General features: G+C 49.0%; 9 protein-coding genes across 9 annotated transcripts; 6 read left to right on the top strand and 3 right to left on the bottom strand.

The window, feature by feature from the left end:
* Positions 1-780: 780 nt before the first annotated feature.
* ABOM_001553 (glutathione S-transferase family protein) lies at positions 781-1,859 on the top strand (the record flags this gene model as incomplete). Its single annotated transcript, XM_022528683.1, has 5 exons — positions 781-823; positions 883-905; positions 981-1,092; positions 1,168-1,351; positions 1,457-1,859. 5 exons carry the CDS (start codon positions 781-783, stop codon positions 1,857-1,859), a joined length of 765 nt encoding a protein of 254 aa, XP_022393497.1.
* A 2,093-nt stretch (positions 1,860-3,952) lies between these two features.
* ABOM_001552 (uncharacterized protein) lies at positions 3,953-4,942 on the top strand (the record flags this gene model as incomplete). Its single annotated transcript, XM_022528682.1, has 1 exon — positions 3,953-4,942. One exon carries the CDS (start codon positions 3,953-3,955, stop codon positions 4,940-4,942), a length of 990 nt encoding a protein of 329 aa, XP_022393496.1.
* A 498-nt stretch (positions 4,943-5,440) lies between these two features.
* Positions 5,441-6,606, bottom strand: ABOM_001551 (uncharacterized protein; the record flags this gene model as incomplete). The annotated part of the gene is made up of 4 exons (XM_022528681.1): positions 5,441-5,749; positions 5,861-6,213; positions 6,263-6,401; positions 6,466-6,606. 4 exons carry the CDS (start codon positions 6,604-6,606, stop codon positions 5,441-5,443), a joined length of 942 nt encoding a protein of 313 aa, XP_022393499.1.
* A 132-nt stretch (positions 6,607-6,738) lies between these two features.
* ABOM_001550 (phytoene desaturase family protein) lies at positions 6,739-7,770 on the top strand (the record flags this gene model as incomplete). Its single annotated transcript, XM_022528680.1, has 1 exon — positions 6,739-7,770. One exon carries the CDS (start codon positions 6,739-6,741, stop codon positions 7,768-7,770), a length of 1,032 nt encoding a protein of 343 aa, XP_022393498.1.
* A 327-nt stretch (positions 7,771-8,097) lies between these two features.
* On the top strand, positions 8,098-9,098 carry ABOM_001549 (uncharacterized protein; the record flags this gene model as incomplete). Its single annotated transcript, XM_022528679.1, has 2 exons — positions 8,098-8,213; positions 8,549-9,098. The coding sequence occupies 2 exons, from the start codon at positions 8,098-8,100 to the stop codon at positions 9,096-9,098; spliced, it is 666 nt and encodes a 221-aa protein (XP_022393596.1).
* A 1,953-nt stretch (positions 9,099-11,051) lies between these two features.
* On the top strand, positions 11,052-12,929 carry ABOM_001548 (endoplasmic reticulum-resident kdel protein; the record flags this gene model as incomplete). The annotated part of the gene is made up of 1 exon (XM_022528678.1): positions 11,052-12,929. One exon carries the CDS (start codon positions 11,052-11,054, stop codon positions 12,927-12,929), a length of 1,878 nt encoding a protein of 625 aa, XP_022393597.1.
* Positions 12,930-14,951: 2,022 nt separating this feature from the next.
* Positions 14,952-17,110, top strand: ABOM_001547 (carboxypeptidase S1; the record flags this gene model as incomplete). Its single annotated transcript, XM_022528677.1, has 8 exons — positions 14,952-15,086; positions 15,135-15,643; positions 15,700-15,751; positions 15,804-16,208; positions 16,255-16,396; positions 16,441-16,563; positions 16,613-16,777; positions 16,827-17,110. 8 exons carry the CDS (start codon positions 14,952-14,954, stop codon positions 17,108-17,110), a joined length of 1,815 nt encoding a protein of 604 aa, XP_022393600.1.
* Positions 17,111-17,205: 95 nt separating this feature from the next.
* On the bottom strand, positions 17,206-18,604 carry ABOM_001546 (Zn(II)2Cys6 transcription factor; the record flags this gene model as incomplete). The annotated part of the gene is made up of 2 exons (XM_022528676.1): positions 17,206-17,497; positions 17,556-18,604. Coding segments are annotated over 2 exons (1,341 nt in total), but the record flags the coding sequence as incomplete, so codon positions are not given.
* Positions 18,605-19,099: 495 nt separating this feature from the next.
* Positions 19,100-20,503, bottom strand: ABOM_001545 (putative integral membrane protein PTH11-like; the record flags this gene model as incomplete). Its single annotated transcript, XM_022528675.1, has 6 exons — positions 19,100-19,491; positions 19,556-19,620; positions 19,688-20,061; positions 20,115-20,182; positions 20,242-20,281; positions 20,345-20,503. The coding sequence occupies 6 exons, from the start codon at positions 20,501-20,503 to the stop codon at positions 19,100-19,102; spliced, it is 1,098 nt and encodes a 365-aa protein (XP_022393598.1).
* Between the last annotated feature and the right edge of the window lie 507 nt (positions 20,504-21,010).

Genomic DNA, 21,010 nt, shown 5'->3' with positions numbered 1-21,010 from the left:
CGACGTAATTCACGTTACTATAAGACATAAACGTGTGGACGGGTGTAAAGACAACAAGGCGGGCCACTCGATGTGTCGAAATCGCTATCGACTCTGCCGTTACGGTTGTTCCCGTACGATCACCACGGGTTTATATACTTAACGATCAGTAAACCCAAGTGGGCCCGTCAGATCCTGTTTTTGCCGACGATGCTTAACCCAGAGGGCAATCTATGGTCCTTATACGGATGTCCACCATGTGGATCTCTAAGTCCAGGTGGAATACTAAAACCCATACTCAACTATTACGTATGGCCTTTTCATTGACGGCGTTGGAGGTTGACAGAGAGAGGTAAATTTATAGAAGACAGATAGAGATGCCTATCCAGCTATTTATGATCTGAATGGGGTGTTAGCACCCATCTACCGCAAGGCTTACCTGCATGTGTTTTTCAGGGTTATAATAGCTCCGTGAGATAACATGATACGGTGAGCATAGGCATTGCTACGGGGGTGGATATAAAAGGATACCATACAGTAATGTACACCACTCCATGTGTTTGTGGGGCAACTCACGACTCTTTGTTCTTTGTAAATGGGCCTGGCCGATTAGAGTAAGTGTATAAGCACTAACCAAGGATTGCCATCCCGAAGAGTTGCGGCGCAGTAGCCGCCTAGGCCACCAACGGGCCGCCCAACAGACAAGATTAAATCGGAATATATTAAGCGAACACCACCCATTTTTTCTATCTTGATCATACTTCCACCAAGGATCGCCGCCTTTCCATTTCAACAAGCGTTATGACCAAGCCGAATACCAAGCCAATTACCGTCTGGTTGACCCGTAAGCCGATTTGGATTTCTGCTCCATGCGCAGTATTACTGATTAGTGCGTTCTGGCAGCTTCTGGCCCCAATCCATGGAAGGTACGAACCCTGATTGACAGCACCAGAAGAGGGTCAGCGGGGCCTTTTGCTGACTTCATACTGGCTGATATCTAGGTTGTCCTCATCCTCGAGGAACTTCAGGTGCCTTACGTGATTGAATCGTTCAAGTTCAACGATGTCAAGAAGAAACCCTACACCGATATCTGCCCCAACGGTCGTGTACCGGGTATGTAAGAATTACATTCCAACAAGAGTAGAAGCGGCAGGATCCCTGAAACAAAGATACTAACCGAAACAATAGCGATCGTAGACCCCAACACCGACCTGACCCTCTGGGAGTCCGGCGCCATTATCCAGTATCTGGAGGAGGTCTACGACACGGAGAAGAAGCTGACCTATGAGTCACTTAACGAGCGACAACTGTTGAACCAGTACCTTCATTTCCAGATGAGTGGACAAGGGCCTTACTATGGCCAGGCTGGATGGTATGATCACCCGTATTATTCCTTCTACACGAACCATGTTTCCCCTGACTACCTCTTGACCCGCACCACATGATGAACGGATAATCCGTATACTAAGATAATCAGGTTCAACGTTCTACACCCCGACAGAATTCCCTCCGCCATGGAGCGCTACAACGGCCAAGTGCACCGCTTGCTGGACGTGCTCAACACATGTCTTGAAGGCAAGACTTGGCTCGTTGGCGATAAATGTACGTACGCCGATTTGTCATTCGTGCCATGGAACTGTCGACTGGACATGCTGCTGCAGACACCCCCAGAGGAGGATCCCCTGGCACAATACCCCAATGTGCAGGCCTGGCATAACCGCATGGTTTCCCGACCTTCATGGAAACGCTGCATGGAGGTTCGAGACAAGCTCATGGATGATCAGGGCTTGACGCCCAAAGGCATGCCTAAGGGGATCAACAATATCAAAGAGTATGAGGATCTTATTGCTCGGGAGGCCGCCGAGAAGGAGCAACAGTAAATATCGAACAGCACGACGAGTAATTCAATTTTTCCAAATAAATTATGTGTGGAGGCTTGCCGGTTTAGACCCACGTCTGGTTGATCTTCCAGCAAATGTAGTGCCATTCGTATTGGAGGAGACACATCATATCCCCTGAAGACTTTGTTATTAATTTGATGGAACTAGGCTATATGCATAGGACCGAGATTAGCACGAAAAGTAGGCTATGTCTGTATCTCGCACGATATCATACCTAGGCGCCGCTCATCTAGCATCTTACGTGCCAGGGCTTAGGGTTACGTCCGTGCCCCGAAATTGGGGGCCGAAAAGTGGCTCGATGGATGGGCTCCAATACCCATCGATCGACCCATGTACGTACTAAAATCTGACCGGCCAACAAAGACCGAATTCCTCGCCTTCCTTTCTTACAAAGGGCGAGCAACAAGACAGGGACCGTGCCCGGCCACGCTGCGGAGCCTACGGAGAGTCTGGAGGAAAGGGACAGGAACCACGATTTAGCCTAGTGGATCGTATCAATCTGCCTTTTCTTTGTCTTATTCCAACGGAACTTCCTGGTTGAGTTCGCCTTGTGCAGGGGTGATGAGGGGTAGATCCTGCCCTTCATTGTACGTGGATTAAGTCGAGGTATATAGAGCAGTGGGCAGGGAGGGAGATGTAGAAAGGTCAAACAAAGTAGTTGATCGGCGATACTGTATATTTATTGGTTCATTGGTATGATTGTGTACAGATGTATGATCCCTGCAAACGAAAACGAAAACGAAAACGAACAGCGAAGAACAGATAAAAATATACACAAATGAAGGAGGGAATGTTTCTGATGTAACGCTAGAATCAGACGCCAATGATAATTAGTATTATATTGATTAAGTATTTTCTATGTCTTAAATTATTATGACTTATCTAGGCGCCTGTCGTTGCATAATTAATATATGAATAAGCAAGCTAAGTAAGGATAGAATGGATTCGTGAACTAATGCACAAACTGGTATTGCTCGAGGGTGATTGGGCTACTTTCCAGATGGGCTGATAATTGGGGGCTGTCTGCCTTGTCCTCCCACATGGTTTGAGGCAAACAGTATTGAGCATGAATGGTAGCCGAGTTTAGAACGAATATGTAAGGAACAAGCATTTCATCTCATCTCAGCCGGATATCTCCGTGGAGAAGTGACAGCTATGGCTGGCACCCCTGCCCTACATTATTTATATCCTAAAATGGCACCCAGCCAAATGCTTGACCCTGCCTCACTTCAGCTGTTTTCATAGCACCCTGAATTATGCGGTGGAACATGGTCGAAATACGTGGTAATGTATGTAGAACGGCTTAGTACTGGGGGTGCTCGATCCTAACAGGGCTACAGGGCCATCTTTGACCATGCCTAGACTCCTAGATAAGGTTGAAGATCCTTTTGATTTACATTTGATTATCGTTACGAGGTGGTAACGGCTCCAATCTCTGGCCACTGGCAATCACCGACTAGACCATTTTTCATCTGGCAGCATCGGTCGGTGGAGCACTCATAGCAGCCCTATGTTCTTCCGGGACCCATACAACGGGCTATGTATGATTCGCATAACCCAAATCACAGGTCATGCGTGAACAGCTATGCTGGGCAAATGTGCGAAACGGTGACTCTTGTCTGGCAGCAACTAGAGAGAATGTTTCAAACATTCAACAGAAAGGAGGTCCTTCAATCAGAAGGGAAAGCGAAAAGTAGATAGTATTATTAGGGTCATATTGCTAACAAAAGGGAAAGTCGAGACGGTTATTCCTATACAAATCCAAACCGTCCGCGCATGGGACCCAAATTCGCCAGCGGGAGACCAAACATCTGACAAGATTGTTAAGAAGCGACACTGACGGTGACTGAATGTTGATCCATTTCTCTCAAATTCAGGAACAGAATTTTCGGGGCGCCATTTCTTGGAATGAGTACATTGGTGGTATAATGATGGCGATCAAACACGGAAGGGTCTCCAAGGTACTCCAGGGACCTTGAGGTTGCGGCCGATAAGAGAGGATGACGCAAATAATATCTTCTTCTCTCTTCCCAGATAGCTTCCTCATAATTATCCCTTCATTTGCATTCAATATGTCCACTATTATTAACCGGATCCCGTTGGAATTACTGGAACTGATTTGCGACGAACTCGAGACGAGAGACCTGGCGTCGCTGGTTGGGACCTGTCGCGATACATACCACCGAACGATAAACCGCTTGGCGCAGCGATATACGGAAATTCACCTAGACTTCTCGCAAGACAGCTTCAATCACATCCATGCTATTGCCAACAACAAGGTCATGCGACACCAGGTTCATCGCCTGGTCGTGATGACCCCGGAGCCTTATCTGGGCCGGAATCTGCAGTGGCAGCGAAGCGCAGCTGGCCACATACACAATCCACTCCAAATACCGGTCGTGCAACGCTTTCGAGATGATCTCGTTAAACGGCTTACGAACTGTCGATCTTTTGTCATATCCCCGGTCAGAACCAAGTTTGTGCCCGAAGAAGACGATGACACCAACAACAGTGAACATTTCAACCCCGACGATGCCGCTGGGGTCTTGTTGGAAATCATTGCCGATACATCGCTACCCATGAAGCTATTCTGGTATGGCACCGGTGTGAACTACACTTCAAATATCATGGATATTCAGCGACTACCAAAAGACCTTTTCACAAATCCGACCTTCAAGGCCGGATGGGGCCGACTGGAAAATCTCCACCTGGACCACAAGCTCACACCATACAATTACTCCTTCATTTTAAATATGATTCTCCATGCCCCTAGTCTCCGAAAAATCTACCTCAGCCTGGCGCCACGAGATTTGGCAATCGAGTTCTTCTCCCACCTTTCACAATCTCAATCTCTCCCTAGCTCACTAGAGAGGATTGCCTTATGTTTCACGTCAATACGAGCAGTTGACCTGGTCAAGATCCTCAGTCATTCTCGACAAACACTTAGACGCCTCATTCTAGACGATATTGGGGGCCTATCGTCGGACGCGTCTAAGCTACACAGTCAATTACAAGGCTGTTTTCCACGGCTGGAGGCTATTGATTTCAATAAATGTCAATGACTTTAGACAATGTATGACGTTAGCCATGATTCAATATATAATGCTATTTATTCCTCAACGTGGACGTAGGTAGCTCACTAACCATGCCCTGTTTATGGCACTATTACCTGAGTGAAACACATGTCAATGTGCAACTCCAACTGTACAAAACCAGATCCCTGGCCAAGTCTAAGTGAAATGATTAAGTGGGAGGGTGTGTGGCATGTAAGCGTACTATCGCAGCCAAAAAAAATAAAATCCTGCTTCTATGGGATGGACGATCCGTGAGGGTCTGTGTGGGTAGTATGGAGACCGTATTCTTCGAGGATGTCCTCGATATTATGGTAACTGGCAACCATTTCGGCCCACGCCAGATGCGTGAGCCATATAGCTACGGTTTTGTAAGATGATAATGCCAACAGGTTCTGGACCTGCGTCGCTAGGATTCATATTACAGTACAATGGTTTTGCAGTAAGGTCCATGGCTTTGCAAATACTGTATCTCTCCGCAATGCCAACTTAGGGTTGACCTGGCACTGCTGTTTTTTGACGCATGTGCTGCCATGAATAATAATGCTGTCCCAGGGCCGGTGCGGCGACCTGAGCCTGTGGCCAAGCCATGCCTCCCTCTAGTATCCCTGCGGTCACTCTTAGCAGTCTCTCAATAGCAGTCCCATCCCACAAGCACCCCACGCCACCCAAGTACAGGCGTTTTACTGCAGTGCTTGTCGCCCATACCGTCACATCAGTACTACCTCTATCTAATCGCACTGTTGGCATATAATCTGACTCCTTGGAATCATGCCTGTGTTGAAGCTCGACCAGGGCCTATATTGTTATGGAAGCAAGCAAGAACACCATGCACTCATACTGTGCTGCAGTGCGCCTCGTTCGAATCGCTGACCATACAAGGCATGCATGCATGGGCACATTCCTTACCTCACTCTGGTTGTGCATCCATTTTTCAAGCTTCGTGGCAATTTTAGCCTGCTGGGCCGCCGACACTTGCCATCCCGAGAAGGCAAAAAGCTCCCTGGCTGGTATGTAAAGAAATATGGAGGCCAGGTGAATATGATCTAAAGCGACACGGGTCAGATTCGTTGGAGGTAATATTTCCGCATATTGCCGGAGAAGATCCATGTATAAGATGGTATGGCGTAGCCGCGGAGCATCGCAGTACACACCCATCGCCAGTAAAAGAGTATTGAATGCACCTAGCTGTAGTGGCGATCGGGTGCGGTGAGGTTCCGAGGGCCTCTCGCGGAGAGGGGCAGAGGGGTGTGAACCTGGATCTGATGATCTAATTAGCGATGATTTTCACATCAGGCTGGTGGGCCTTACCATTTCTGAGACTATGTTGCCATTCAACGGAAGACGACGCATTCCAGGTAGACTCATGTGACGGCATTGGAAACTGAAGGAACTCGATGGGAATTGTGATGGGGAGGGCCCAAAACCAGTTGTGCTGGCAGTCTAGCACCTGAGTCAAAGTAAGGGTTTAATAACCTAATGGCCCAATAGACCGATGTGTCGACAAGACTTACCCAAGAACAGTAGAAGAGGCGCAATCGACTTTTGCTCTTTGATCCATTCCTGCCAGTTTTGACAAATCGAGGGATCACTATCTGCTGGTATGCCGGGCCCAACTTGAAAGCAGGCCATCTTCCGGTGGCAACTGTTGACATTGTAGTCTGCGCGATTTCAACAAACCTCATATCCCCAGAAAATATCATTCCGACCTGGTTCAGAATAGCAGCTGGGGCGATGCAAATGTCGGACGGAGAGTTTCGAGTTCACTCCAACTGTTTCAATCGGCCATGAGCCTTCTCCGGTTCGTGACAGAGATACAATTGGCACATCCCCAACCCCCTGGAACAGGTCTCGTGGCATATATCGCCGTCGGCCTGATGGACGTATACGGGCTTGCCGTGCCGCGAGGGGCTGGGAAGGCTTTCACCTCTGCTATAATCCGTTGTCTTGAGGCACACAGAGGCGAGATCCAACTCAACACTGAAGTTACCAAGATTGTCACTGAAAAAGGAAGAGCTGTGGGGGTGCGCACACGGGCCGGTGAGATTCGTGCCAAAGAATGCGTTGTGGCCCAAATACACCCACATATCATTGGTAGACTCGTGGATGGGCTGGATACAGCTATTACCGATGCAGCATCGAAAAACAAGCTGCCAGAGTTCAGTCTGCTTGTAATCCATGCAGCTTTGGAGAAGCTACTCAAGTTCAGGGCGGGCGCAATCGCGAATAATGTGGTGATGAACACTATTTGTCCCAATAGAGTTGACGAGCTTCTGCATAGCTATCACACCATGGCCACAGGCGAGATCCCAGATGGAGTCATGGTCGGTGCATCATGTGTCAACATTGCTGATCCATTACGAGCTCCACCGGGTAAGGTCATCCTCCATGCTGTCATCATGGTCCGGGCAAACAATGCGGAAGTTGGATTCCATGGATGGGATGCCATCAAAGACGATGTTGTATTCAAGGTCTTTAATCATCTCACCCAGTACCACGAGGATTTTACCCCAGATCAAATTCGAGCGTATCATGTCGTTACCCCTTCCAACCACGAAGAGGACACGCCTAGTTTTCAACAGGGCGACATTTACGGTCTCGCCATGTCGTCGGACCAGATGGGACTAACTCGCCCAACGCCTGCACTGTCACAATACCGAGTCCCCGATGTACAGGGCCTCTACCTTGCAGGTCCGTTCATGCACCCTGGTGGGGGTGTCTGGGGTGGTGGACGGCCTGTAGCGATGCGCGTTATGGAAGACATGGGAATTGACTTTGAGTCGCTCTTCAGAGCCAGTGTGCCCACTTCCCACCTTTGAATGCCTGATATAGCATCTCTATTCAGTATGGTTGTATAACAACATCGGGGGGAATCAGTTAGTGGCGATCGTTTTTTTAATAGCAAGGCGGGACCCTCTTGGCTCTAGATGCAACGTTCGTTCCACATAGATATTCAATTCCAAACCCAATGATATACGTCCTCAGATTTCACCTTTAGTTGATCCAGCATCGCATAGTGTATTCCCCTTAGAAGAACGGCTCTATATTCGGTGAATAGTTATCCTATGTCAATAACATGAAGTCTAATATGTAAAAATTATGATTCGATAGCAAGAAACGCGCAATTGGCCACTCTCAAGACAACTATGCCCGGCTATCATGAAATAGCCTACTTCAGCATACACTGGAATAACTCAAACGAGCAACATACTGCATTGGGTCTGTCCTGGCAAATACCAAATGTCGAGTCTCGCAAGTTACCGTACGCCATGTCTGATGTTCACTTCAGAGGATAATGATCCAGTTTAAGCTGCGCAGCAGGAGGCCTGTCAAGCAACGCATAGAAAGAAGCTCACGCTGCAGCCAGACCCCCACAACATAGTTCGCTGGTAACACAGCCTTGCACTTCTCCAGACATCCCCGCTTCACTCCACAGGTTCCGCTACAGGCAGCATTTGTAGTGCGGCGGGTTCGGTAACCCACGTTTCCGGCTCCGCATAAAATACTCGACTTCTCTAACGAGTTTCTTTAGTATTGCATAGAATCCCTTGTTATTCCATACACCTATTCACCATGGTCTCTGAAAAGCCATTGCAGGTACCTTTTGTATGCCATAGCGTGCCCGGAGAATGCAGCGGTCCAGACCAGGCTGCGAGAAGAGATACTTCGCCTCCCTCTTGGTGGCACCCTCGCGCTTTGGAACAACCTCTACATCAACGCTGTGATCAAGGAGACGTTTCGCTTATACCCTACCGTCATCTCGACATTACCACGGATCGTGACCGCGGAGTTCCATGTTGGGAACATGGCACTACCTGCGGGCACGGTGGTGGGAATGCAAAACTACGTCTATCAACGTGACCCTAGCATTTTCCCGCATCCTGACTTGTTCAAACCGGAGCGGTGGCTAGAGAGCACAACGGAGATGGACCTCTCCCTGACACCCTTTAGTGTGGGGAGACGTAACTGCATCGGGCAAAATCTTGCATGGGAAGAGCTGCATCTTGCCGTTGACGTCCGGATGCGAGCTGAGTTTGCTTTGGTGGTCAGCAAAGAGATGAAGAGTGGTGACATGGATATGGAGGACCGGTTCAACATTGCACCGAAGGCTCGTCATTTACTACTGGAGGTGTTGCCACTTTCATAGGTCATTTATACATCGCCGTTTTATGGCCCGAGACACTCGTGATTGCTACCTGACAATGAGATTGGACTAATTAAGAGAGCACAGTGCCTATTACACCTAGCTAGAGCCCTGGCTCAAGCTGTCGATTCACATTTGGGAGGGCGGTATGCACATGCATACATAAATCCAATTACTATTTGTTTTATATACCACGCTCTTCCTTCGGTGCCCCTGCGTTGTAGTCTAGACTGGGTGAGGTTCCTCGCTATTAGCCGTATCGTACCTGATCAGATTGTTGGTACGAGAAGTTCCTAGCCTCATCCAGCCACGCCTGGCTGGAATCCACTTCATACAGAATGACCTTCTCAGTGAGGCAACGGGTTCTTATATAGACCCTTCAGGATCACCACAGTGACTATATTACCATTTAAATACGGTGCATTTCAAGAATATATACTCCGTATTATTAATACAACCGTACAGACCAGCAACAAGATAACTGCATTTAGGAAAGAACCATAAGACCTGTGACAGCGGGCGCGAAGGAAATTTCGAAAGATATCAATACCACCCGGTTGTCAAAGGACTGATGATTGGTATGACTTCTACGTAGCTTTGTTATCAAACACTGTTCCACTCGGGATATTCGGAAAATAGACTTGTGCGTTCACCTACGATCTCCGAAACCTGGCCTGTGCTTGCCTTTCCGTCTTTCGGACTTGGAGCGGATTTGTTTGATGGCAGTATTCCATTGTACCATGATAACGCGGTCCATTGTTTGCTGTAGTACGGCGTATAGTTTGTGGGTATTGTTTGTTTGGTTTCCCTGCTATTATCATGAATTCTTAGAGTACGCGGTACGTAGTGGGCCTACGCGGCGATGCTCTTGCAGGGTCCCAAGAAGGCACGTGACGCGGACGAGCGTCCGGAAGACCGGAGCAGACGAAGGGGGTTACTGTGGTCAACTCGTTATTTTAGTGCCGATCAGTGTCCCTGATCAAACTACTATGATAGAGTATATTTTTTTCTACCGAGCCATGTTGCTCCAAACTCTTCCATACTCCAAAAATCGACAACGATGCCGGGTCGGCTGTTCAGGGACTGCGGACCGAGCCGATAGGGATACATGAATGGACTTGTTGTACATACCACCACGAGGGTGAAAAAGTATCTCATGTTGTGCTACATATTTTCAAAGCTAGTTCTAGAACCATGAAACCCGATTCGCTAGCCGGAACGCCACGTATTCCAAGCTCACAAGAATCGGAAGTGGTATCTCGAATTAACGGTCAGGACTTTCCAAATTGGGCCCTGCCCTAATCCAAGGCTGTGGTAGGGTCTCGGTTAATACGAGGAACGACCCACGTTGGTCCACAGCCTCACTGTCCCTCGTTACCCTTATTGGGCGGCACAACTCCGGATATTGCAGTAGATCCTCACTGTCTTGAGACAGTCTGACCGCTGAACCCCCCCCTTTTTCCCGAATTTGACCAGGTGGGCTTGAGAAAGCACCCTGCGTTGAGTTGCGCTCAAGGCAATGTCAGGCTCTGTTGATTGAAGAAGAGATGTGAAGGTAGTGTTCCTCAGAGAAATAACTGGCCATAATGGAAGTCCCCACGTCAATAACTACCCTCCCAACAAGACATTTTATGTAATTCCAATGCATGGGCCACCACACCCTGATGCCTAGTTCGACCGGCGCCGGTTCCAACCAAGGCACTAAAAGGCATGGATGAAAAGACCAACAGGTCACTCCTATTCTGCGTCCATAATTGGCCCCCATCGTCGCAGGGCTTTTATATTTCGCCGACCCCCCTCAGCCCAACGGGCATTAAGAGCTTCACGATGACCGTCCCTCGACCAAATCCCCGGGGGTTTGTGGCTACGTGATTATGTCTGACCTCCTGTTATCTCTTCTGATTTGAATTTCCGACAAGTGCCGCGTCCGATATTCAGGGACAGCCCTCGCCCGCCATGATTTCGCTGCTACAGTCCCCGGTGCGGCGGTACGGTCTTCTGGCCGTCTCGGCAATCATCCTCCTCGCCACGGTATACCGTCTCTATTTCAACTCCAATCCTCTCCCACAAGTTGTCCGTCCCAGCGGCAGCAGTCCGGATAATAGCAGCCCCAAGGGGAACGAACAGGAAACGGGACGATACGGCCATGACGACGCGGACGCTGTTCCGCACCCGATCGACGGCTTAATCCGCAACGCAGAGCAGGAATGGGACCGCCTCCTCACGAAGCAGGTATACAACCTCACTGACGCAGCTGCACAATATCGACAGCGCCGCGGTCGCCACCCACCCCCAGGCTTCGACAAGTGGGTGGAATTTGCGCGGCAAAAAGACGCCGTTCTCATCGAGGACCTCTTCGACCAACTCTACGATGACTTAAGTCCATACTGGGCCCTCGACCCCAAGACCATGCAGAAACAGGCATCGGGTTGGGAGCCGCGCATCATCGTGCGCAACCACACACTCAGCTCCGTCGGTCGCACGGGCGTCAACTGGCTAGAAGTCTGGATGGATCTCATCTCGACCATTGCCGACTTCCTCCCGGACATGGATATCCCATTGAACGGCATGGACGAGCCCCGCATCATCATCCCCTGGGAAACGCTCTCTGAGTACCGTGAGAAGGACCGCGCAAGCCAGACACTGCTTGACCCTGCCACCGCTGTCGACCAGTACATGGCCTTGCCCGCCTACGACGAGGCGCATCCGAACGAACCCTTCCAACCGCCATTCGACGGCGCCGACAAACCCTTCTGGGAGATCATGCGCAACGCATGTCCCCCCGAAAGCCCGGGACGAAACAGCAACATCCCACACATGGACTTCGCCAACCCGCCAAGCGAGTTCTTCAATTACCGCAACTTTTCCAAGACAGGGTATATCGAGGACTTCGAGCGCTCCAAGGACCCATGTTGGCGCGCAGAGCTACAAGCCCTGCACGGCAGTTTCATCGAGCCAACGTCCACATCCACCACGCATGAACTCGTCCCTCTTTTCGGCGGCTCGAAGCTGACCGTCAACAACGAGATCCTCATCCCACCGGCCGTATACTGGGACGACGACCCACGGTACTCAGGCGGGTGGAAGAACCAAGGCGGCTCCTGGTCCGACAAGAAGGACATTGTGTACTGGCGCGGAATCGCCAGCGGCGGACGCAACCGCATCGACACCTGGACAGGCTACCAGCGCCACCGACTCGTCTCCATGCTCAACGGGACAGAAGTGTCCCTGACGAACGGCTCCAAATCCGCCGGTGTCAACTTCCGTCAGCCGGACTATCAGTACTACAACGTCTGGGCAGGACTAGATGGCACTTTGCCCGAGTATCTGAACGAACACTGCGACCTCGGCTTCCTGGATCTCTGCTGCTTTCCCCGCGAAGACGGCAAGCACTGCTCATACACCGACCCACACTATAAGATCGTGGAAGGCCTGCCCATGAAGAAAATGTACCAGTTCAAGTATCTGCCAGACATCGACGGGAACTCTTTTAGCGGGCGCTATCGCGCGTTCTTGCTGTCGACTTCTTTGCCTATCAAGGCGACCGTATATAAGGAGTGGCATGACTCGAGACTCATCCCGTGGGCGCATTTCGTGCCCATGGACTCGCTGTACATGGATATTTATGGCATTATTCAGTATTTCATTGGGTATAAGGGGCGGAATGGACATGATGGGCAGGCGGAGAAGATCGCCTTGAATGGGAAGAGTTGGGCCGAGAAGGTTTTGAGACAGGAGGATATGCAGCTTTATGTCTATCGGTTACTCTTGGAGTATGCCCGACTGTGTGATGAGAGGAGGGACAGTTTGGCTTACGTGGGTGATTTATTATGATCTAGTCCTGTTGGAAACAGGGCTTCGCTTGTAAAATAGAGCAATAGAACGAGTTAAACTGCTAGCAAGACACAGCCGTCCTACCACTTACTAGATACACCCCCTCCCCCAAAGGACCAAAAGAGACGAGAAGAAAAGACAGAAACAAAGGAAGAAGAAGGCCAATTACCCTTACTCTATGACATGTCAGTTAGATTTTGGTAACGCTCACCGGCTTTCAGCCAATGCTCGCCCTCCTTCATCTCCTCATCTGCCGCTCCCTCCTTTTCAGCCTCGGGCTCGGGCTCGTATTGCTGGGTCCGGGGCTCTTGAGCTTGGGGCTGCTGGGTTTGAGGCTGCTGGGTTTGGGGCTGCTGCAGGCTTTGGTGAAGATGATGGAGGCCGCCCCTATAGCCACGCTTAACAGCACCATCATGCTGCTACTTGTTTTGATATCCTGGTCAGTCACAATAGATTCAATCCCAACGATTACTGACCTAGCTTTGCCGTTAGCAATTGAAAGCGCGCAACGTCACTTACTGTATCCAGCTCAAATGAAGTTTATAGGCCAGCGAAAACACCCACAGCGGAAGATCTCTTGGGAAGCCACCTAATATGTAGTGCTTAAAATAATTCAGAACAGGCCGCGAACATACGCGTAGATCCCAACCAGCGCTTCAGTCACCGTCTGCATTTTCGGGTGGGTTGTACTCTTGAAAGTACAGATTTGCTTGTTCATCTTTCCGGAGAACATTCTGGACGAGTCGGATATGCCTTAATCTCTTCGAGGGGCATAGATGTAAAGAAAGCCAGAAGATCATGACCTTCTAGCTTCTCAGGATCAAAAGAAAGGCACCGGACTTTGAAATGCTTTAAGATTGCATCGTCTACTTCATTTTCACTGTTGACGAGAGCTTTTGGTGGCTCTTGCACGAGATTTTCGAACAGGAATCCGATCCTACGAGACGCCCTATTCATAGTCATGATGTAATGTAAAGACTAGTACAACGCTATAAGAAAGCAAAGACTTTCAGGATAGCGTGATGATACTTCCAGGCCTATTGGAGAAAGGTGGTGGTGGCAATGGAAGATCACGGCTCTTGCCACATGTTGTACCATCATCAGTACATGTTGTTGAGGTAGCAGACAATACATAGTGCATTTACAATAAGAGGGCCTCAACTGTGAGTATAACGCCTCTTGTAGCTAGCTACTCCGGTAATTATATAACTAATAGTCTGGCAGTATATCATATATTAATAATTAGTCATGTCATTAGGTTTAAAGCTATATGTACTAATTATAGTCTCTTACCTGAAGCTATGGGTATATTATAGGTAGATATTGTTAACTGAATAATCATCCCATTCGACCACCCCATATTGTCCTGACACCTAATGTGTCTTAATAGGGTGCCTTCATTGTGCAATACAGTGACCTTTCAGGACACCTATACTAAAATAGATCAAGGCGTGGGGAAGTATTCACGTAGATACGAGTACGACTACGGTGTCCAGAGAGAGACACAAAACGATCAGTGTGAAGTTATCCACGAGTAGACCTTACACGTATGCCTTCTTCATATTATCAGGGAGAGTGATTTCTGTACGAATATTTCCAACGATTAGCTACAGTCTCCATGTTGTGGGGCTTGCAAAGAATTAACATGATGAGTTGAAGTTATATCCGCCTGAAACGTATCGTAGTATCAGTTTCTCACTCTAAACTACATTAGGCTACGGCCATTGCACACACTAACCACCTTTGGTTAACCACGTACGAGCATGAAGATGGATCGCCTTAACCCTCGTAGTCCATACTTCTTGCACTTTACATTGGCTATGTCGTTACCAAACACCTTGTGAAATATCGCCGATAAATTATAACGTCTAATCTACTGGTGGCTGATCTCAATTGGCCCCCAAAAGCCAAACTAAATATATATGGCTGGGGCGGTACAGCCCGTCATGAAAGGATATATAATGACGCTTCGCCCCTTCTCATCCGCAACCACAACATCAGGACTCAGTGTGCTTCTGAACAATGGAAAAACTTATACTCGGTCTTTTCGTTTTCAGCGCTGTTGCTTTTGCGAACCCTCTGTCATCACCTGAGCCACAAGGACTTAGGACTCTTTCTTCGTCCTATGTTGATGGTGCATCCCTCTCATATCGGAAAGTAGGTAAAACCCACAGCATATCTCTTTGATATTTCTAACGAGACCAGACACCGATCTGCTCAACCCCGGACCTCGATACTTACAGCGGTTATGTCCATCTTCCACCCCGTGTAGACGATGCACATCCCCACCCAAGCAACCTGTTCTTCTACTATGCCAAGTTGACCAAGAACAGAACAGCTCCATTGACGATCTATCTCGGCGGTGGTCCAGGAGCAAGCTCCCTATCTTCTATGGTCACTGAAGTAGGACCTTGCTCCGTGAACTCAGATTCGAATAGTACATCGCCGAATCCCTGGTCCTGGACACGCGAATCCGATATCCTCTTCATCGACCAGCCAGTTCAAACTGGATTCTCATATGATGTGCTTACGAATGCCACAATTGACTATTCAACAAGCACCATCACTCCAACTGACTTCCATGACGGAGTCCCAGCAGTGAACCATACATTCGGGGCCGGGGTGTTCGGGTCCCAGAATTTCAACGGAACGGTAAATTCGACGACGAATGGGGCGAGAGTGTTGTGGGATTTTGTACAGGTCTGGATTAATGAGTTAGTACTTTTTTTCTTTCTTTAATTCATCTTCTTAGTTTGATACTGATTGTCAGATTTCCCGAGTATGAATCACCGGATAAGAATGTACATATTTGGACTGAATCAGTAAGCTCATTTATGCCGTCTATACTAGATGTCTGTTAACGAATTCTCTAAGTTCGGCGGACGATACGGCCCATCATATACCGCATATTTCCTGGACCAGAATGAAAAAATGCGCAAGAAGAAAACGACTAACACGTCATCTCCTTCTCCGATCAAGATCGACACATTAAGCATCCACAACGGGTGCAGCGACATCATCACGCAGGGTGCATTCTACCCTATATTCGCATACAATAATACATACGGCGTACAGATCATCAATAAAGCGCAATACGAAGAAGCTAACTATAATTTGACTAAACCTGGCGGTTGCATGGAGATGGCCGTGAAATGTCAGGAACTTGCACAAAGGCTGGACCCGCATAACCTCGGAAATAATGCGGACGTCAATGCTGCATGTTTCGCTGCCGATCAATACTGCTATGCGAATGTGTTGGGCGTTTATGCCTTGTCTGGGGTGAGCTCTTTAATATGATCTGATGAATGTATGTTGACTGTTGTAGCGTGATGTGCATGATCTGGCCGAGGTTCCCACTTCGACTATGCCACAGCCTTACTCGGATGGCTTTTTTAATCAACCATGGGTGCAGGACGCTTTGGGTGTTCCAGTGAACTTCACTGCGAATTCCAATGTCGTTTATAATGGTGAGATCTCAAGTGTTACTAGAGATATGTGCTAACCATCGTAGCATTCTGGAGTACCGGAAATGCGCTCATCACCCGTGGAAACGCAATGGACGACTTCGCATCGATCATGAAACGGGGCGTTAAGGTCAATCTTATCTATGGGGATAGGGACTATCTCTGCAATTGTATGTCATGTATCTGGTTCACCAGAACACTAACTAACAGTAGCCATAGGGATGGGCGGCGAGAACGTCAGCTTATCCATAAAACACGACCAATCTGCGGCGTTCCGCTCCAGCGGGTATACAGATCTCATTACAAATCAAACGTATGTGGGCGGTGTTGTTCGTCAACATGGGAATCTTTCCTTCACACGGGTGTTTGATGCGGGACATGCCGGTAAGTCGCTAGACGAGATCGGTTGGTTTAACGTATACTAACTCCACAGCTGCTGCCTTCCAACCTGAGACTATGTTCCGTATTTTCTCGCGGGTCATAAACTCGAAAGACATTGCAACAGGGAATATCTCATTGTCTGATGAGTGCAGGGGGAGCTATCAGACCCGAGGCCCACATTCAAGCCTTGACAGAAAGAACAAGCTCCCCTCTGCTGCAGCCCCGGTGTGCTACACTCTGGACATACCTACGACCTGTACAGACAACCAGAAAGCAGCATTGATGAATGGGACAGCCGTCGTGAAAGGCTTCGTAGTAAAGTGGCCTGTCTCCTAGATGGAGCCAGTGAAGGGGCCTTAAATTAGATACGCTTGAACTAGTTAGAAAAGCTTAATAGTTGGCATTGTTTAGGTGAGAGATATACCGAAGAATTATTCAAGCTCCACACTGACCCCCTTATCATCGTCCAAAACAGCGGTCACAGTTCTAACTCTCTGTCCCAACAGCTCCGCCCCAATGCCCGAAGACTCCTCAAACTCCATGACCCGCCTAGCAGTCATTCCAGTAATCGTAGAATCCCACAGTATCTCCCGTCGCTCACAGGTTTCTAGTAGCCAGATCGCTCGACGACGAGTATTTATGTGCCTACACCGCACTCCCACAATATACAACGGCGAGACGATACCGAGATCAAAAGAAAACGTCCGCTTCTGTGAAGACTTCCTATTAAAGACTCAGTATACACAAGATGATCAGCTAGCCGTGAATGAATATGACCAACCTCATGCGTAATAGATAGTCTTCCGCAAGTGAAATAATCGTCTTAAATTCCGCCCGAAACTGATCCCATACACACTCTGGACCATCTGGAGGCACAGCAACATACATCTTCCCAATGATATACCAAATGCGCATAAGGTTCGGATCCTCATCGTGTATATATGATGTTTCGGGTTGACCAGATAGCCCTGGCGAGGGCATTGCTTTCACAAACCTCTCATACCACTCCTTCAAATACCTCAACGTCCGTCCCTGATCAAGTGGAAGGACAAAGGTCGAAGGATTCTCCATGATTAGCGCCATATTCAGCCGATCATGGAAAATAGAATTCAGCACACCATCCAAGGAACGCTCCACATTGCCACCATTAGATCCGATATCAATCCGCGCCAAGATAGACGAACCTTGCTCGCCATCCCGATTCAGCGTCCGAGGCAACGACGTACCCAATAGCCCGAGCAACTGATTATCCAACCTCGTAAACAGGGATACCATCGTTTCTCGCGATACAACATTCCACGCCAACTCCTCTACACACCGCCCCAGTATATCCAATCCAGATTTAATATGAACAACCGCCGCCCTTGGACAGCCCCTCATACACTCGAAGCAAGCAAAAAGCAAACAACAAACCAGCCCCAGATCCCTCCCGCCATTTCCAAGCCGAATCCTCACATACCTTAATGCCCGCCCATACTCCTGCATAGCCAACTGACCCAGCGGACTGACAAGAAAAGGGTCATCGTTATACTCATAGACCTGCTGCAGGGCCCCAAACGAGATAATGGCGCGCGCAAGTGCTTCCTCACTATGTGCAGCCTGTAATACCGAATCTGAGAAGCCAGCTGGAAAGCGATACCTCGTTTGATGGAGGAAGAAGTCAAATGATTGTCTTTCCTCCTCGGATGTCAGAAAAGACGATCGAGATCCCGGTGCGCGGTAGACCACCATCCGTAGCGTAGACGATGCTTTTCCTTTTGGGATGGCCGTGTAGCTACATGGACGGCCTGCCGTGGTGCATCTCTGGCAGGTTGGCTTTGCTTCGTCGCACTTTATGCGTCGTTTTCTGGGTTGTGTTACTGGCAGGTTGATAGGTGTTTGGGGGTTAGGGTTCCGCACTTGCAGGTTATGCAGCCTGTTTTTACTTTGCTGCCGCAGATTCGGGGGGATTTTCGAGAATTGTTCATTCTTGGATGAGGTATTGTATCTGAGATGGATGAGTAGGCTGACAGATTAGTAGGATTTGTAGCCACGCTGCGAATTACTGGTTGTTCCGCCCCCAAGTGGAATTGGATGCCTTCCTTGTTCGCTGCCTGAGGCAGCGAACAAGGCATCTCAGAATGAAAGTTGGCCATTAGCAAGTATCTACATGGTCAATCTTAAGATCAGTCGTAAAGTCCCATGTGCAAGCCGTCTTATTACCTTTCCCAGTTCCCAATAAATATTTCTATCCAATTACCCCAGATATCACTAAACAAAGGAAAACAAGCACCCAGATCCAAGAGTGAACATGATCGCAAAAAGGAAAACCACGATCTCCAAGTACTAAAGCCTCTCCTCCACCCTTGTATGAAACTCCCTCTGTACTGCAATCCCATCCCTAGGGATAGGTACCATCTCAAACCCATCCCCCTTCAGCTCAGGACTCGTACACTGCACATTCGTCTGCACCTCAGTAGAATCGCTCTCATTCGGCATCCGAATCCATCTTTCGCTATCTGTGCTGCGTCGATGCTGGCGTCCATGAGACTTAGATGCGTATGCCCTGGAATCGTACGCGTATTGCAGATTCGACGTCTTGCTTTTCTGGCCCGAGACGCTGCTGGTGATCTTCTGTGCGGCCGTTTTGAATAACCGGTAGATTATAGGCAGGTTGGCGCAGAGAATGCAGCCGAGGGATTCGAAGGCCGAGAGAACTCCTAATGGTACTCCTTCCCCTGCGTTTCCGTTAGAATTGGATTTTGGGCTGGGATGAACGGTAGGAAAGTGGAGGGGGATTACATGTTATGTCGGCTGAGCCTTGCGCGACGACATAGGCTAACCGGGCGGCGCTTATGCCACAGGTTCTGTCGAATATTCGTTAGTCCCGGTGGGTTAAGGCTCGAGGGTGTAGGTTATAGGGGGTTGCTGTACATGAATCCGATGGAAAATATCGCGATAAGAGCGATTTTCTTGTTGCGCGTTGTGCGCACTCCCAAGATGACGGGAATGGGGAGGGCGAAGAGCACAAGATCGGTGGCCATGTTCGAGGAGTTGACAAAGTACGTCAAAGCTGTGGAGTCGAAACATTCACCCTTGACGGTGCGGTCCCAAAATGCGTTTAGCGGGCGACATAATGCGCCCATGAATGCTTCGATGACGGTTATCCATATCAAGACAAATATTGAACATCCGATCACGGTTTTGCTGAACCAGGGGATGGGGAAGATGCGATAGTATAGGACGAGGATCCCGAGTTTTGTTGCGGCAAGGAAGACGTTGTAGAGGTGACTGGCAATATACTCTCCCTGTATCTAATGTCAGCGAGGGACGGGGGTGGCAGATCTACAGGCGCTCTGACCTTTAAGAATATCTCCAGGTCCTTGAGGTCGACAGTTGCGGTGTGATGACCGAATCCATGGCCCACACCTGTTGGGATCAGCAGGGACTAAAAATAACAAGGTAGAGACGCTCCCCATTTGACGTACCGGTGACCAGCATCGTTACCGAGTATGCTACTTCCAGAGCCTGATATAGGATCAGCAATCATCGTTATATGCATGGACCCAGTTCGTGTGTGGGGAGACAGACACTTGCCAGGATGATTAAGTGGTCGTCTAGATGAAGGCCCTCTTTTGATATTTTAGCAAACAGTCGCAGCACCGTGCTCGCCACCAAAAGGACTGTGGGAACTATGTATCCCACAACCACCAATGTCTCTCTCGACGGAGTGCCGTCCCAGGTCGTCATGTTGGGGTACGTTCTTGACACGCACACAGATCCGGTAGGATGTCACCCTTCCGTCTCGGAGACGACAGCATCAGACCAGTTTAGACTGACACTGACGACTGGCACTTGTCCGGAAAGAAAAGGCAAAGGGGTTCCATGAGGACTTTAACGGATTGTGTCCGTTTCTAGTGCCGTTCATATGAATTTGCATGTCTGCTAGCTCTCGCCGTATTGCCCTAGGGGCAGAATCCTTCGGATCAGGCAAGAGACTTCATAAACAACAGCCCTGTTGATTCCAAATCTGCTGCATAACTGATTAAACCCACTCCCAAGGCGGGTCTACACGCCCAGACTAATCGAATTCCACGAGGGCAACACGTCTTCGAAAGCGTGGCATGGATTGAAAATGAAATACCAGGCATTGCGAGACATAACGGCTGAATATTACAGTCGCTCATTTAAAACACGGCTTCAGCGTGATGGCTGAGACAAGCTCGTCGACGGACTGTGATTCCTTCTTCTAGTGTC

Source organism: Aspergillus bombycis (genome assembly GCF_001792695.1).
Source record: "Aspergillus bombycis strain NRRL26010 chromosome Unknown contig00006, whole genome shotgun sequence".
In the NCBI taxonomy this organism is placed as follows: Eukaryota; Fungi; Ascomycota; class Eurotiomycetes; order Eurotiales; family Aspergillaceae; genus Aspergillus; species Aspergillus bombycis.
Note: the sequence above shows the minus strand (reverse complement) of the source record. Positions and strands in the feature narration are given on the sequence as shown.